We start from the raw sequence: 16,446 nt of genomic DNA, 5'->3' as shown, positions 1-16,446 counted from the left end.
AAAAAAAAAAAATAATTAAATGGTGTTCTGTTCAAGTAAGTTCAACATAAACACTAGGGTTTGTTTAGGTTACCTACAGGTTTTTTTGCAAAAAAAACAGCATATCTACATTTTCAAGCAGAAGCTGGGATCTTTGAGCATTCACAATATCCCCTGCTGTAGAAAAAACACGTTCACTGGGAACAGAAGTTGCTGGAACTGTTAGGTAAGCCTTGGAAAGAGAGGAAAGAAGTGGGTACATTTGAGCGTGTTCTTTCCACCATTTCAGTGGACAGTGAGGGGAATAGAAGTGTCCTTTTTGTACATGTCAAACTCTACTTCTATCCTACATTTGGACTGAGTGACTGTTGGTTTAGCAAAAGTTGCACCAAGGAGATCTTCCAGTGCTGTCTTTTTGTTAGGTGGTGGCTGTTCTTGCTCGTCTCTCTGTGTTGTCTCTCTCTTCTCTGCTGCATCAGTGGGATCTCCATCACTGGCACCTCCCTCCCTCTTTTCTGCTTGCTCCACAGCCTTAAAAAAGTATTAAAACAAACTATTAAGGCCTGGGGAGGTATAGTATAGTTGCAGTTACCCACACACACGCACACACATCACAAAGTACAAAGTAAAACATGCAACTTTGCAGGATGGCTGCTTTCATGTTAGCTATAGTTGTGGAGTCTTTCTCGTCCAGTGTCATGCTCTGCTCGATCATGGATTTCAAGGGCACAATGAGTGACAGGGTGGCGCTCTTTTCATCAGACAGGACAGTGGTGGCTTTTTTTTAGAGGTTTAAGAAGGTTTACTATTTCTTCTGCATCAGTGATGTCGTTGCTATCCAGAGTATCAAGTTGACGGGCATTTTTGCGCACCTCTGTGCTCAAGAGAGCTGCCGTTATAGCCGCTTGTTGCTCGAGATAGCGTTCCAGCATATCCATGGAGCTGTTCCATCGTGTTACCACATCCATGATAAGCTTATGTGATGCAACCTCAAGCATCTTTTGCCACGACTTTTCTCACGCGACCAAGCAAGCGACTGCCGCGAGAAACATTTAAACCTGCTTGCGATGCAAGATTCAATGTGTGCGCGAAACACTTAATATGCGGTGACAACCCGGCTTCTCTCACTGCCACCTCCATGTTGCGTGCGTTGTCACTAACAACAGCAGTACTATGAGGAGCCCTTTCAAGCTCCCACTCTTGTATAGCCGCTTTTAAAACTCCGGCTATGTTAGTTCCAGTGTGTGACTCGCGATAATAACGATAAAGTCTAGTTGTTGACATATTTCTGTGTGCGACTGTGTGGAGTGACGTGAAGGAAGGCGGACGTGAAATTGAGCAGCTCCTTCTACAATCTGGAGCAGGTTTGGATAGGGCTGTACAGTGCGACAAAAATCGGTCTGAGCCTTGAGTAATGGCGCTTTTGGTACGACTCGGCTCGTACTAAATGTACTACAGTAGCACGTAGGGGTGTAACGATATGCTCAGGTCACGATACGGTACGTATCTCGATACTGGGTTCACGATACGATACGTATCACGATATTTTGAACAAAATTTAAAAAATGAAACTGAAATTCAAATAACAGATTTATTTCAAAAACATTAACACATTTCAATAACTTTCTTTGTTGTACATACAAGATCACATTTCAAGGTTTAATAAAAACCTTCTGTACTCAAATTAACAACTGAATAGGTCTGTCTGTCACTGAAAAAAATTATGATAAATTTAACATGAACTTAGAATTAAGAAGCCTAAAACAGAACATCTTAAAGCAGTAAAAAAATAAAATAAAATAAAAATAATTAAATGGTGTTCTGTTCAAGTAAGTTCAACATAAACACTAGGGTTTGTTTAGGTTACCTACAGGTTTTTTTGCAAAAAAAACAGCATATCTACATTTTCAGGCAGAAGCTGGGATCTTTGAGCATTCACAATATCCCCTGCTGTAGAAAAAACACGTTCACTGGGAACAGAAGTTGCTGGAACTGTTAGGTAAGCCTTGGAAAGAGAGGAAAGAAGTGGGTACATTTGAGCGTGTTCTTTCCACCATTTCAGTGGACAGTGAGGGGAATAGAAGTGTCCTTTTTGTACATGTCAAACTCTACTTCTATCCTACATTTGGACTGAGTGACTGTTGGTTTAGCAAAAGTTGCACCAAGGAGATCTTCCAGTGCTGTCTTTTTGCTAGGTGGTGGCTGTTCTTGCTCGACTCTCTGTGTTGTCTCTCTCTTCTCTGCTGCATCAGTGGGATCTCCATGACTAGCACCACCCTCCCTCTTTTCTGATTGCTCCACAGCCTTAAAAAAATATTAAAACAAACTATTAAGGACTGGGGAGGTATAGTATAGTTGCAGTTACCCGCACACGCGCACACACACACACACATCACAAAGTACACAAACATGCAAATGCAAATACACATTTTCTCAAATAATTAGTAATGCAGACAGACATACCTGCTGTAACTGGTTTGATTTGTCCATCAACCGGTGGAAAACCTCTTCGCATTGTTCAGGGAGTAGGTGGGGCAATGATCGAAATCTGGGGTCCAGTGCAGTACTCTCTAGCAGATAATCCTGTACTTCTGTGTATCTTCCTGAGAGGTTTTGCAGGATGGCTGGTTTCATGTTAGCTATAGTTGTGGAGTCTTTCTCATCCAGTGTCACGATCATGGAGATCATGGATTTCAAGGGCACAATGAGTGACAGGGTGGCGCTCTTTTCATCAGACAGGACTTTTTTTTAGTTTTTTAGAGGTTTAAGAAGGTTTTCTATTTCTTCTGCATCAGTGATGTCGTTGCTATCCAGAGTATCAAGTTGACGGGCATTTTTGCGCACCTCTGTGCTCAAGAGAGCTGCCGTTATAGCCGCTTGTTGCTCGAGATAGCGTTCCAGCATATCCATGGAGCTGTTCCATCGTGTTACCACATCCATGATAAGCTTATGTGATGCGATCTCAAGCATCTTTTGCTTTTCCACGAGCACAGCTGTTGCTGTGGCACTGCGGTGAAAGAAAGCCACGACTTTTCTCACACGACCAAGCAAGCGACTGACGCGAGAAACATTTAAACCTGCTTGCGATGCAAGATTCAATGTGTGCGCAAAACACTTAATATGCGGTGACAACCCGGCTTCTCTCACTGCCACCTCCATGTTGCGTGCGTTGTCACTAACAACAGCAGTACTATGAGGAGCCCTTTCAAGCTCCCACTCTTGTATAGCCGCTTTTAAAACTCCGGCTATGTTAGTTCCAGTGTGTGACTCAAAAAGCGGGCGAGTCTGAAGCACGAAACTTTTCATTTCCCACTCTGTGGTAATAACATGCGCCGTGACTGTAATATAGCTCTGACAAGCCCGCGAAGTCCACCCGTCAGTCGTTATTGCCACATTCTCTGAGTTTTTCAGACCGTCGACCACCTTTGCTTTAGCTTCGCAGTACAGGGCTGGAACTACCTCTTGACTGAAGTGCGGGTGTGATGGAATATGGTACCTGGGCTCCATTACCCTAACCAATTCGCGAAATCCAACATTGTCGACCACAGAAAATGGTCCTCATGTCTTTTGCAATAAACACTCCGATGCATCTGGTTATTTCTTGAGCTTTCGCACTTGACTGAGACCATGTTGCAGCAAAACTGCGCTGTATAGATGTTTGGCCTTCTTTCACCCTTTTTGTCGCAGGAGTTTGTTGTGATGCCGTTTTAAATGGCACATCATATTCGAAGTGTTTGACGTTGTGTATGGCAGCCTTGTTTTACAGTGTCTACAAACAGTTTGTGTTTTGTCTGTAATTTTTTTACCGTCGTCCTGTCGCGTGACTGGAAAACCAAAATGCTGCCAGACGTCGGACTTCTAAGAAGACGGGGCATCTTCAATTTCAGTTTCAGCCAAACTCATGTTGCCCTACAAATGTTCAGTTTAAGCGATTTCTGCAACTGCGAGGAAAGCACACGCGACGCTGTTGCAGAGTAGGTCACGTCGGCTGCTCAACCAATAGGATTAGACTGCCGTCATATTGTAAAAGTATCGCCACCACTCTACGATACATATCGTAACATTTTTGCATTGTGAAATATCGTACTGCGATATATCGTCACACCCCTAATAATTAAGGATAATTGTGAATTCACAAACGCTAGGATTTAATTAAATAATTATGCAATGCAGTTCTAATACAGTATATGCGCTTTAATTATTTACATGCGTGTAGGTTAAGTACATGCGTCACACAGCGGCTCTGTTCACAGTAGTTCCACAGGAACTGTTATCATTTACATGTGTGGAGCGTCTCAAACTCCATCTCTGCATGTTGTTATATATATATATATATATATATATATAATTATAGGGCACTATGAAATCAGATTTATTTCCAAATTCATTTTTTTTCCATTTTCATTTTTCTATACTCTGTTTTAATGGTTAAATTAAATTTAAATTTTGTCTTAATTGAGTTTTACAGTTTTATCTTTACCAAATTCTTTTTTCCATTTTCTGGATTCCATTTTAATGGTTCCATTAAATTTTAATAATCAAAAGCATCTCCAAGTGCTTCTTGCACTTTATGTTGCACTTAAATTTTTTACTTTTGGATTTCATGTGGTTTAATGAAATATAGTTTAATTAAATATTCTTAAGTAAAATTGTTGATTTTTTTTGTGGGAAATTAATCGTTTAGATTAATCGATAAATTAGTCGATAGATTAATCGAAATAAAAATAGTCATTTGGGCAGCCCTAGTTATTTTACATATGCTTCTGCTTACATACACGATTGCTTGTTTCTGCTTCTTCTTCGCCGTTTTTTGGTCCAGACATTCAGTATTCTTTCAGAGGATGTGTAATAGTGCCTCCTACCATACACCAGTGAAAACATGGAAAGCTGGAAAATTCCATAAATGGCAGGGAAGCATTGTCTTGTAAATTATGTAAAACTCTGTCAATGGCGTGGAAAGAGTTAAAGGTCTCAGAGCAGCAACAGCAACCGTTAAGATTCTGGAATGCGACTTTTTTACCACTTTATTGTGGAGCCTTTAGGTACCACACACTTACTGACTGTACTGCACAGGGAACATAGACCTGTACAAGTGTAATAAGGTAGGTGGGTGTTGTTCCAATCATGGTTTCGAAGCCTTGAATGTAATGCAGGCGGCTATAGGCAACCAGTGGAGTGAGACCAAAAGGGGTGTGAGGTGGACACTTTTTGGTTGATTGAAGGTCAACAAAGATCCAGGAATCACTGATATTATAATATGTCTGAAAGGCATGCAGACATACTAGCTTAAATGGTAGGGTTGTCAAATTAGAATTAGAATGACGGATAGAGCTATGCAGAGAGTTTGTGTATATTGAGAATAGGAGAGGACCAGATACCGAACCCTGAAGAACCCCAGTGGTTAGCTGATGGACTTGGATACCCTTTCAAGGAGACTTAAAAAAAAAAAGAAAATTACCAGTAGTAAAAACTGTGTTGAAGATTTGTGGGTGTGGAGCAAAGTGCAGAAGAAATACGTTGTGAAAGATGTAAGTGAATAGGGTGTAATGGACAGGTGATGGACTTTTGAGGCGTCAGTCTCTATTGACATTTTTACAACACAATTTTGAAATAGTACTGAAACTAAATTCAGTTCCTTGTGGAACTATACTGGTTCTGATAAAATTCTAATGACGGTTTTCTGGTGAGGACATAGGGAAACTAGAAATGTATTTAAATTTACAAAAAATTTACATTTATTTAAATTGCTTTATCATGCAGCTACTGCCCAAGTTATGTTTTCAGTTGTGTAAATGGGTTCAGTAAGTGACATACACCAGACTCGAATTCACATCAACCCACATGAACATCCTGGCTTCTGCACAAATACACAATTTAATCAATATTGATAAAGAAGTAAGCATTATTATTAAAAAAGGTGGTCAAAATGATGTTGCTGGTTTCCCATGGAGGAATATACAGAGGAAGTCCCAAGTCATCATCAGTGGTTTAGAGCGATATCATATCATCCCTTGCATTCACAGAAGTTACATCAGCAGGTCTGTGGGTGTCTAAATCACTCTGCCGTCATCTACAGTGCAGAGGCGTTATCCTTACTTTTTCAGGCTGTGTCGTTCATTTTCAATTTCTTATGTTTAAATTGTGTAAATTATTTTTCTTTACTCATTAATACATCACAGTTGTCAGTATAGTAAAGATCAGTCTTTTCACTCCAAATATTTATTAATAAGTATTGAAGACACAGTAGCAGTAGTGGTATATAAATGACTCATTATTGTTCCATTGTAAATAAATGATTAGTAAATCAACAGCATTTATTGCATAATGACTGTTTTGAACTTTATTCAGTTTGCACCAGAAATAGGCCAAATTGCACAACTCTCTTAAAAACCACAATATGTTCTTACAAGATTTCAGGGTTTGTCTCTTGGCTTCTGGCAAACCCCTCGATGTAGTCTATCATTGGATAAAAGTCCATTTCTGTTTTCAGATTCGTTTTAGGGAAATTTCTGTAAATATTGCATAAAATAAGTGATGTTATCCCCATTTTGGTTAACCATCCACTACATTTAATGTGGCTTTTTATGAGCACAACCAAGGAAGATAAATCCATTGTATTGTACAAAATACTTTCCGCCACTTGATTATCTTTGGCAATTGACAGAAGGATTATTTATAATTTTCATTTTATAATGCTGTCTTATTGCTCTTTTTCCTAGTAGGTACATTTTAAAAATGTTTTCCCGATGAATCGTGGACTCCTGCTCAAAATGATAAATTAATATAAGGTGTTGAAAAAAAGCTGTTGTCGTTCCATCAGTAAGTATATGATCCTGACGGATGACAGCCGTGACAGCTAAGTGGAATCCCGGAAAATAAACCGTGGAACTTTGACCAATGAGACAACAGTTTACTCGCGCGTGACTTGCATTAACAAATTTGGTCCATTTAGAAACTTTGCCGTGTGAAAGCGAACTGCACCAAGAATAAAAACATTGTAATAATTTTAATCCCTGTTTCGGAACAAAGCAATTGATCTACAGGTGTGAAAGCACCCTGAAGACCACTGCTTTACAGTTTTTACCACAAATGGACCGATGAATGCAAGATGGCAAATAAAACACAAAAGGCCCAAACATAAACACTGAATTACACACCGCACGTCTCTATTGAGCATCATTTCTGTGTAGCATAAGCCAGAAGCAGAAATTAAATGCAGAACTACACCGCACATTGGCTCTTCAGATAATCATTCAGATGCTGAGTGGTTACTTTATCAACAACACATAGCTAACGTTATATAAAACGTTATATAAAATAAAATACTAAGCCTATTAAAATAAGCTTGGCATTATATTAGCATACAGTAACATTTAAAAACATAAAACTCACCATTAGAGTTGAATTCTAGCTGACCAACTGTCAATGAAATACCCGTCATGTGCTGTCACGTGATGTGACATAGGTGAAATTGCGCATTGCTAAATCAAAGAGAAGAAAATGTTCATTTTTAAAAAAATTATACTATCACTGCAAATACTATCAAAAATATGTCTAAGTATAATTGTGTTCCACATTAAATGAGGATTCAGAAGGGATAGCAAACTAGTCTGATGTGGGGTTCTGGTCCTCACAGGCCCTCTTGTGGCACCGACCCAGGCATTAGGGGGGGGAATACACACAGAAAACATTCTTTCCTTCTGAAATAGATAGTTTGGTTTTATATTTTGAATATTCAAGCATTCCAAAATATCTTTTAGGTATCTGCTCTGACCATTTGAAAACCCATATTGGTTGACCACTGGTGCATCAAAGCCAAACTAACTGCCATAGTCTCTATAACTGCCTGCCAGGTATTGCCACTTCAAAGATTGATTACACGTTTGCCAAGGCTGAGAATTGGGATTTATGCACATCACTAATCAAATTCTGTACAGCTGTGTGCTTCAAACGGACACTGTACACGGACAGCTGTCCAAAGTATTCTGCTTTCTAGGCTTTTGATTGATTGGAGCCTGGCAAAGCAGTTTTCTTCTGATGAAGTATTGCGTCTGACATTAAATCAGCTGACCCGTTCTTCTCACCATGATACCATCATTGCTGTTTGTGCAGAGGAGTAGAGGAAATGTGGCAATCTGATAGGACACACCATGCTTAGATGCAAGATTTTGTCTAATATCAGTTCGAATAAAATGGTTTTTGAAAAAAGCCTTACGGTCAAAATAGTGTTTTACAAGTTTTTTTTTCAGATTCAGTACTCTTAACAGATAGTTCTAATAAGTCTTGTATTGCTTTTATTGCCACTGCATTCTTTTTTAAAATTTAACGTATATGCACAAGATAAATTACTTATACATCAAAAAATAGCAATAGATGAGCAGAGATGTTTTTTTGTTTTTTTTCATATACATGGCAGTCTTTTTTCTTTGCTAACATGTTTGCTAGACACGAGTAGTTCATATGTTCAGATCTGCATTTTGCTGTTGTATTGCTTTATTATTGTATGTATTATGCACTGAAATTAAAATTCCACTGATATCAATAAGATGTTTAACATGTATTAGTATACATAGAAATTAACCTCAAGTATTCATATACATAAATATTAGTATGCATTGGTATACATATACACAACATCAAGTAAGATTAATACTATATTAATACTATAATGCTGTATAATACTATAAATACTTTAAATGTATCTTTTAGTTCATGATGCTTAATACATTAACTAATATTAACAAACTAGAGTAAATTCTTACCAAAGTTCAATACTATTTTGTCTAAATAATAATAAGTTGCATTCATTATTAATAATAATTCTTACTAATAATAATTAAATACTAGAAACTTAAATCAGTCAGATTAATTGACATAATCATTTTAAATGAATTTAGGCATTATAGCGTTATAATTTAGTTTGAAAAAATTTTTTTTTTTTTTTTTTTTTTTTTTTTTTTTTTTTTTTTTTTTTTTTTTTTTTTTTTTTTTTTTTTTTTTTTTTTTTTTTTTTTTTTTTTTTTTTTTTTTTTTTTTTTTTTTTTTTTTTTTTTTTTTTTTTGCTGAATATTACAGTTTTTGAAGATTTACTTGGAGTGTTAGATAATGGCAAAGGTAATCTAAATGCAAAAATATAGTAAATGAGAGTGCCAATCAGATATCCAGAATTGAAATACCAATTCATAAAAAAACATTGTCTGTAAATAATATGGTACCGCTATATTGTTCATCCCTAGTTTATATGTATATGAATGTCCATTGCACTAGCCTTTTTTTATTATTATTATTATTTTTTTTTTTTTTTATTACAGAACAATAATGAAGTTTCACAGCATTAAGATGGAGGAGATTAATAAAATCATCAGAGATTTATGGCGGAGCACGTACAGAGGACAAGGTCTGCTCTCATGATTGGTGCTTGACTTGATTTATCCCATGCTGATTCTTTCTTTAAACAAAAATATTTGTCTGTAAATATGGCGTTGTTTAGATGTCTCCTGATCTCTCGCAGACATTGAGTATGTGGAGATACGCTCTGATGTGGATGAAAACGCCTCTGCTGGCCTGAAAAGAAGGACCTATAACTATAGAGTAGTTATGGTCAAAGGAGACACTGCTTTGGACATGCGTGGACGTTGCAGTGCTGGACAAAAGGTCAATAAGCCACTACATGTATCTTGGGTTTCTCTATAAAAATGCACTGTATATTTACTTACCACTCCATTGGAAAGTTATTTTCAGTCACTGAATCGTCCCCTGGTTATGTACATTAAATGTAATGTACAAAAAATATTTGATGCAAATTTAATGAAAACTTTTATCTATGCAGTGCGCATTATGTGTTGACAAAGCTGTCAATAGATGTTGGAGCTGAGGAGGATTCTGACACTTCTGGCCGATGATTTTATTGGTCGATAGATCAGACTGTCAATAGATTGGAATGTTTAACTGCAAAATAAAAGCAAAGCAGTCCCGTTTTATTAAATCCAATTAAATGTATGTAATCTTTGGCTTTACTGCTTGTTTGTCTGCAGGTTCTCGCCTCTCTAATAATACGGTTGGCTCTGGCTGAGACGTTCTGTCTGAACTGTGGGATTCTGGCACTGGATGAGCCCACCACCAACCTAGACAGAGAGAATATAGAGTCTTTGGCACACGCACTGGTGGAGTAAGTCTTTATTAAAACAAAAACAGCAAGAAGTATTTAAAGGGGTCATATGATGCAGTTTCAAATTTTCCTTTCTCTTTGGAGTGTTACAAGCTGTTCGTGCATAGATAAGATCCCTAAAGTTGCAAAGACTAAAGTCTCAAACCCAAAGAGATATTCTTTATAAAAGTTAAGACTGGTCCACACCCTCCTAAAATGCCTTGTATAAACACGCCCCCACGTGTCTACGTCACTGTGTGGGAAGCTTTGCATAACACCGCCCAAATGTTCACGCAAAGAAAGAAGGCGTAACTTTTATTCTCGCTGTAGTATTGTTGCCGCCGCCGCTAGGCCTGTCACGATAACAACTTTTGGTTGTGCGATATATTGCCCCAGAAATAATTGCGATAAGCGATATTATTGTCATTTTAAAGACCATTTTATGCCACTGAATATATAATCATAATGTAACAGCATAATAATGCAAGAAGGCCAACACACTTCCAATGACAACAAACTTTTAATTTTTAAGAATATTTGTTTCTATAAAGTGGGGCAGTTCCAACTTTGCAAGGACAGTCTGGCACTTCTGACTCACAGCCTGTAAGTACGTTTTTTATATTAAAGAATTTGCCACTGACGATTCAAACGTGAGTTTTGAGCAGTGTAGAGTAGCGCTTGTTTGTTGTTTCTTCGTTCACAAATGCAGACATGGTTTTATGTTTACGCGGTGCGATACACAACGCGTAAAAAGACAGTATAAGTCATTATAATCAGCAATTATGTCCCCACTGGATGCAACAAATGCCTCGTTTGTAATGGGATTTATTGGTGTTGTCTCATCGTGCCGGTACACGAAAGGCGGGGCATAGAGGAGAAACAATAATGTACAGTATGTGGAAAATAATGTTTTTTTTAACCTTAAACCACCAAATACACAATAAAATGTTCTTTTTAGCAACGTCATATGACCCCTTTAAACAGGAAACTCAGTCTATTTCCAGCCAGAAGAACATGACAAAACAAGAACTTTTATTTGCCATTTACCTGAAAGCTATACTTTTGGTATCGCTGCAGGATAATCAAGAGTCGTTCTCGGCAGCGTAACTTCCAGCTTCTTGTTATCACCCACGACGAGGATTTTGTGGAGCTCCTGGGACGATCCAACTATGTGGAGCATTTCTACAGGATCAGGAAGAACCAAGACCAGTGTTCAGAGATCACGAAGTGTAGCATCAACACTCTCAACTCCTACCTGCACTGATGCATCAGATCTGATGAGAGAAGAAAGACTGTTAGTCTACAGAGGTGACAGAATCAAAGTTCAGTTTTTGAACAGTTGTTAAGCATGATCTAAACAAAAGGCTTACCAGCCTTCCTGTACCGACCTACTAAAAGTGTATGTTGGCCTACTTGTAAATTGAGTTGACTTCTTTTATATATACATACATAAAAAAAAAAATGAGATTCTAATTTCTGAATCATAATCCTAATTATGTGTGGCTTTATTTCATGATCTGTTATCTTTGCATCAAAAAGTATTTGGACTAGTGCTGTTGATTTGAAAAGAACTAATTCATCATAATTAATTAATCAATCTAATTAATCACTTTTAATTTAAGTGAACTTAAAACAATATTCACATAAATCCTAACCATATTTAAATCTGCTCAGCCTGGCACCAAACACATTATATAATGTCTATATAATTATATAATTTGGGGGAAATACATAGCGACTTTAGCATGTGCAAAAACAGATGATAATTGCATTATATTTGTTTTATGCATTAATCAGCAAATATGAATTAATCTCAAGAAATTAAAATTATTTTTTGCCAACCCTAATTTGGAGGATTAAAAATGTATGATGTCTTTACATAGCATATCAAAATATAAAATACGAATAAATTCAGTTAAAATAAATAGTTTGGGTAATAAAATCTGCAGATCTGCAGAAATTAATTTTGATGTTATTTGGTTTTCTCATTTTTAAGCAATGAAATCCACACATATTTTGAGCCCATTTTTTATTCACCAGTGTGTCATTAGAGGGATTACTTGTCATATATGTGTTTTTAAAATTGGCTTTAACACTTGAGTTCAGCCAGCCAACATCTTAAAATTAGATTTCAAATGTTGTTAATCATCAGACATCTGCTGCCGTCATCTGTATGACTAATGCATCTCCAGCGTATCAACACAACTGCAAGCATGAACACATGCAGATTTGCTGCAAAAGCTATCAGTATTGATCGTTTGATTTTGCAGTACTGAAACTTATTTGCACAAGCAAACGTAGTCAAGATGTGGCCTTCAACACCTAATCTACAGACCTGTTACCCAAAATCATTATGATCTTTCTTGGCAGTTTGTCACTGTCAGTTCCAGGAAATCAGGACAATATGACATATTATCAACCACATCTCAATCAAGATATTCAGTGAGCGCACCGTTATCAGCCAATGAACGTAGCTTAGCTTACGATGCAAAAAGGAATCTTGGTAGCCAAGTCTTGCCTTTCTGAGAGTATATATACACAGCATTCAGCAGTGGTGGAATCAAGTACCTCTGGCCTTCAAACAACCAAAGAAACTCAAGCAGACAGACAAAATGATGAAGACTATACTACTGCTCGCTTTCACTGTATTTGTCTCCTGCGCTCCTGCGGCAAACACTGATAAGACTCCGGTGAGACACACCAATAAGACTTTACTGGGAGAGCTTGTTGACGAGCTGAACATGGCAATGAAAGATTTCCCAAAGGAAACCGAGGTAAGACTTAACTAGTAGCTAGTATAGTAACTATAGCAAACTAATACTATGTATACTTTAATATACAGAGAAAAACGTGATTGCAATCATAATTTTACCTGTTATTTCTAGGAAAAACAAGTCTTTCTGAAAGATCTGCAAATGAATGTCATGGGCCATAAGGTGAGATGATACACACGGAATTGTATTGCCTCACACCACTACTACATTAACATAACTATACACCATATTAAGCTTATAAGCTTGACTATGTTCAGTTCTTTTTCCATATCTGATAGCTTTTTTTAATGCTGACAATCAAAGGATTCATGCCTTGGTCTTACCTGTGATTCCAATATTTTAGGAGCATGAGGTTTTTTTCTGCCAGGCTGAGCAAGAACTGAAAACTAAGGTTTCTGGGCTATCTGGTGCCGAATTTGACCATTTCCGTTTTGACAAGAAACTAATGAGGAATTTAAACATGTATAACAAGCACCATGCGGTAAGTTGAACTCTGGAACTTGATGCCTTCTCTATACAATTCCTCCATCCTATTTAATTAAAATAACCATGACATTTACTTTATTTCAGAAAACCTGCAAACCTGCTGATGAAGACCTAGATAAAATCCCTCTGCGTGCTTTCTTGAAAAATCTTTTGACATCTGTTAAGAGTGCATTTAGCCAAGTCAAGTAAACTTTTATTAAATATGTAATTTATGAAGGATCATAAGGATGAAGGATTTTTTGTCTTTATTAATGTATTACTTCATTTACATCTACTGTTCCAGTATATAATTTTGTATATGAACAAATTTTGCATAAATATATTTATTTAATTCTTAAATATGGTCTGGGTTTTTTTTAATAAAGTACAGATTTTGTGCAGTATTTCTGTGCAGTCACTGGTTTAAAAATGTGAACTATATTACTTGCACTGAATTAAAAAAAATTTTTTTTTTAACATTACACACTTAAGATGTGCCTTATATTTTAAGATCCTTTATATTGTGTGCCTTCATATTTTATCCATGCAAAATCATGACAGTGATGGACAAATCTGCAAAATTATTAAAACTGAAAAGGAATTGTGATTACAGTTGCATCATCTGCAATCTTTATATTTAACAGACATTTTCTGTAGTCCACAAGAACCCTATAAAAGGCACTGATTAATAATCATGCATGGAGCTATTAATCATTCATTTATTCAAACAATATATAATTTGTGCTTGTTGAATATTTAATGATGTGTTCACTTTTAAAACGATTAGTGTAATTTTTCTTGAGGGTGTTGTCTGTGTTCCAGAGGACATACGTATTATGTGAAGTGGATCACAGTCACTTTCATACACCTTGATCAAATTCTAGTGTTTAATAGCTTAATGGTGCTGTTAATATTTTTTTCTTCTGTGTATAGTTATCCATACTAATTTTCAAAGAGAAAACAGTCACACTTGAAATGCAGCTCCTCTTTAAATTCACAGTTCATTAAGTGTAACATTTCATCATTTATTTGTTTCCTGGGAATCAAACCCATGACCTGAGTGTTAGAGCACTGTGCTACCAGTTGCACTACTTTTGGGAAGAAGAAGCCAAATATATATATATATATTTGAAGTCTCATTGGTTCAGAACCACTTTAATATTTAATATACGCCCCTTTGCTTTCACTTGTGCTTTCAGCAGCGACATGTATACCAGTGCCCCATAGTGGGAGCTCATGTGTAGATGTGAAATGATATAACCACACTGCATGGGTGCATGTATTATTCAAAGGCAATTCAAGAGCCAAGTGTGCACACGGCCCACAATCCGGCACGCTTTTAAAGGGGCGTGAATGATCAGATACCCGTGCCTATCAGCCACAGGGTCAACTCTATTACAGTTTTCTGGTGTCACGTATCCTGGACTTACATGGTACCTGGGTTAAAAACTAGTGCCTTTGCACATAGTGGGTATGATAATGCAGTTCCCCTGACTCCTCACCAGTACAGTATGGTTTTAAGTGATTTAGGATTGCATAAGGTTGTACTATACTCAAAAGATTCTCTTTGTCACTTCTTGTCCTTCAGAGCTTTTTGTTAATTATTTCAGCCTTAGATGTTTCTTTGTATTTCTGGTCTTCATCAAATGTGTACTAGAATTTTAAGATCAGAGTTTTAACATCTTTGACACTGATATTTTTAGCATTAAAATCTGATAGGAATGATGCTATTATAATATTGATTTCTGGCCGTGTTCTGAGGTCCTGTGCTGATCAGCTCGCTGGTTTGTTTACATCCATCTTTATTGAGTCCCTTGCTACCTTGGTGGTTCCCACCCCCTTTAAAAAATATGTCATCATCCCTGTGCCTAAGAACAATAACCCCTCTTGCCTGAATGACTATCGTCCAGTTGCCCTCACGTCAATAGTCATGAAGGTCTTTGAGAAACTTATAAAGAACAACATTTGCTCCTCCATCCCTGGTACTCTAGACACTCTTCAGTTTGCCTATCGTCCCAACAGATCTACTGAAGATGCCATTTCTTACGTCCTGCACTCTTCCCTCATGCACATTGACAGCAGCAATGGGAACTATGTAAGGCTGCTATTCATCTACTATAGCTCAGCTTTCAATACTATAGTCCCCATCAAGCTAGCTTCTAAACTCTTGGACCTCGGCCTGAATTCTTCACTCTGCAACTGGATTCTAGATTTCCTCACTGGTAGACCTCAAGTGGTGAAAGTAGGCCAGTTCACCTCCAACTCCATCACCCTGAACGTAGGAGCTCCACAGGGCTGTGTCCTGAGTCCTCTGCTCTACTCTCTGTACACACATGACTGCGTGTCTTCCCACAGCTCCACATCTATTATCAAATTTGCTGATGATACTGTGGTTCTGGGCCTCATTTCCAACAATAATGAGGCCTCATACTTGGATGCGGTAGAGAAACTCACATCATGGTGCCAGGACAATTGTCTCTCTATGAATGTGAGTAAAACTAAAGAGCTGATTGTGGACTTCAGGAAGAGACAGCAGCGGCCCTATACTCCTCATATGATCAGTGGGACCCAAGTGGAGAGGGTGAGCAGCTTCAAGTACCTTGGTTGTGTTTGTATTCTTTAATAATTGCACTGTCCATGGAGCGGACCTGACTTACATTTCACTGCTGGTCATATATTCTCTATATAACCATGTATGTGACAAATAAAAAAATTTTGAATGTTGGGTATAAAGAATCACCCCCCTTTAAAACAACTCAGTGCAACTTATAACATCCAAGTGAAAGATATAACACCAACATGTCCAAAAAAAATAAATAAATAAAAATAACCAGAATCCCTGAGTTGGAAAAAGGATCATCCCCTTGTGTCAGTAATTTGTTGAACAGTCTTTTGCTTTAATTACAGCCTTTAGTCTGTTGGGATTTGTCTCTTAACTTTGCACATCTAGACAATATTTGCTCTTTGCCCACTCTTCTTTGCAGAACTGCTCAAGTTCAGTTCAATTCGATGGTGGGTGTTTGTGGACTGCAGTCTTCAAGTAATTCCACAGATTTTCAATGGGGGTTAAGTCTGTGCTCT

At 37.3% G+C, this 16,446-nt stretch overlaps 1 protein-coding gene across 1 annotated transcript in view; it reads left to right on the top strand.

Annotated features, from left to right (window-relative positions):
* Nucleotides 1-11,571, top strand: part of rad50 (RAD50 homolog, double strand break repair protein) — a 30,497-nt gene extending 18,926 nt beyond the window's left edge. Inside the window, exons 23-26 of the mRNA XM_016480429.1 lie at nt 9,291-9,376; nt 9,491-9,633; nt 10,014-10,147; nt 11,204-11,571. Coding sequence (XP_016335915.1) covers nt 9,291-9,376; nt 9,491-9,633; nt 10,014-10,147; nt 11,204-11,390 — 550 coding nt within the window. The 3' untranslated portion in view covers nt 11,391-11,571. The remainder of the gene's footprint in view (nt 1-9,290; nt 9,377-9,490; nt 9,634-10,013; nt 10,148-11,203) is intronic.
* The last annotated feature ends 4,875 nt before the right edge of the window (nt 11,572-16,446 follow it).

Source organism: Sinocyclocheilus anshuiensis, unplaced genomic scaffold (genome assembly GCF_001515605.1).
Source record: "Sinocyclocheilus anshuiensis isolate Anshui unplaced genomic scaffold, SAMN03320099.WGS_v1.1 scaffold289, whole genome shotgun sequence".
Classification (NCBI taxonomy): domain Eukaryota; kingdom Metazoa; phylum Chordata; class Actinopteri; order Cypriniformes; family Cyprinidae; genus Sinocyclocheilus; species Sinocyclocheilus anshuiensis.
Note: the sequence above shows the minus strand (reverse complement) of the source record. Positions and strands in the feature narration are given on the sequence as shown.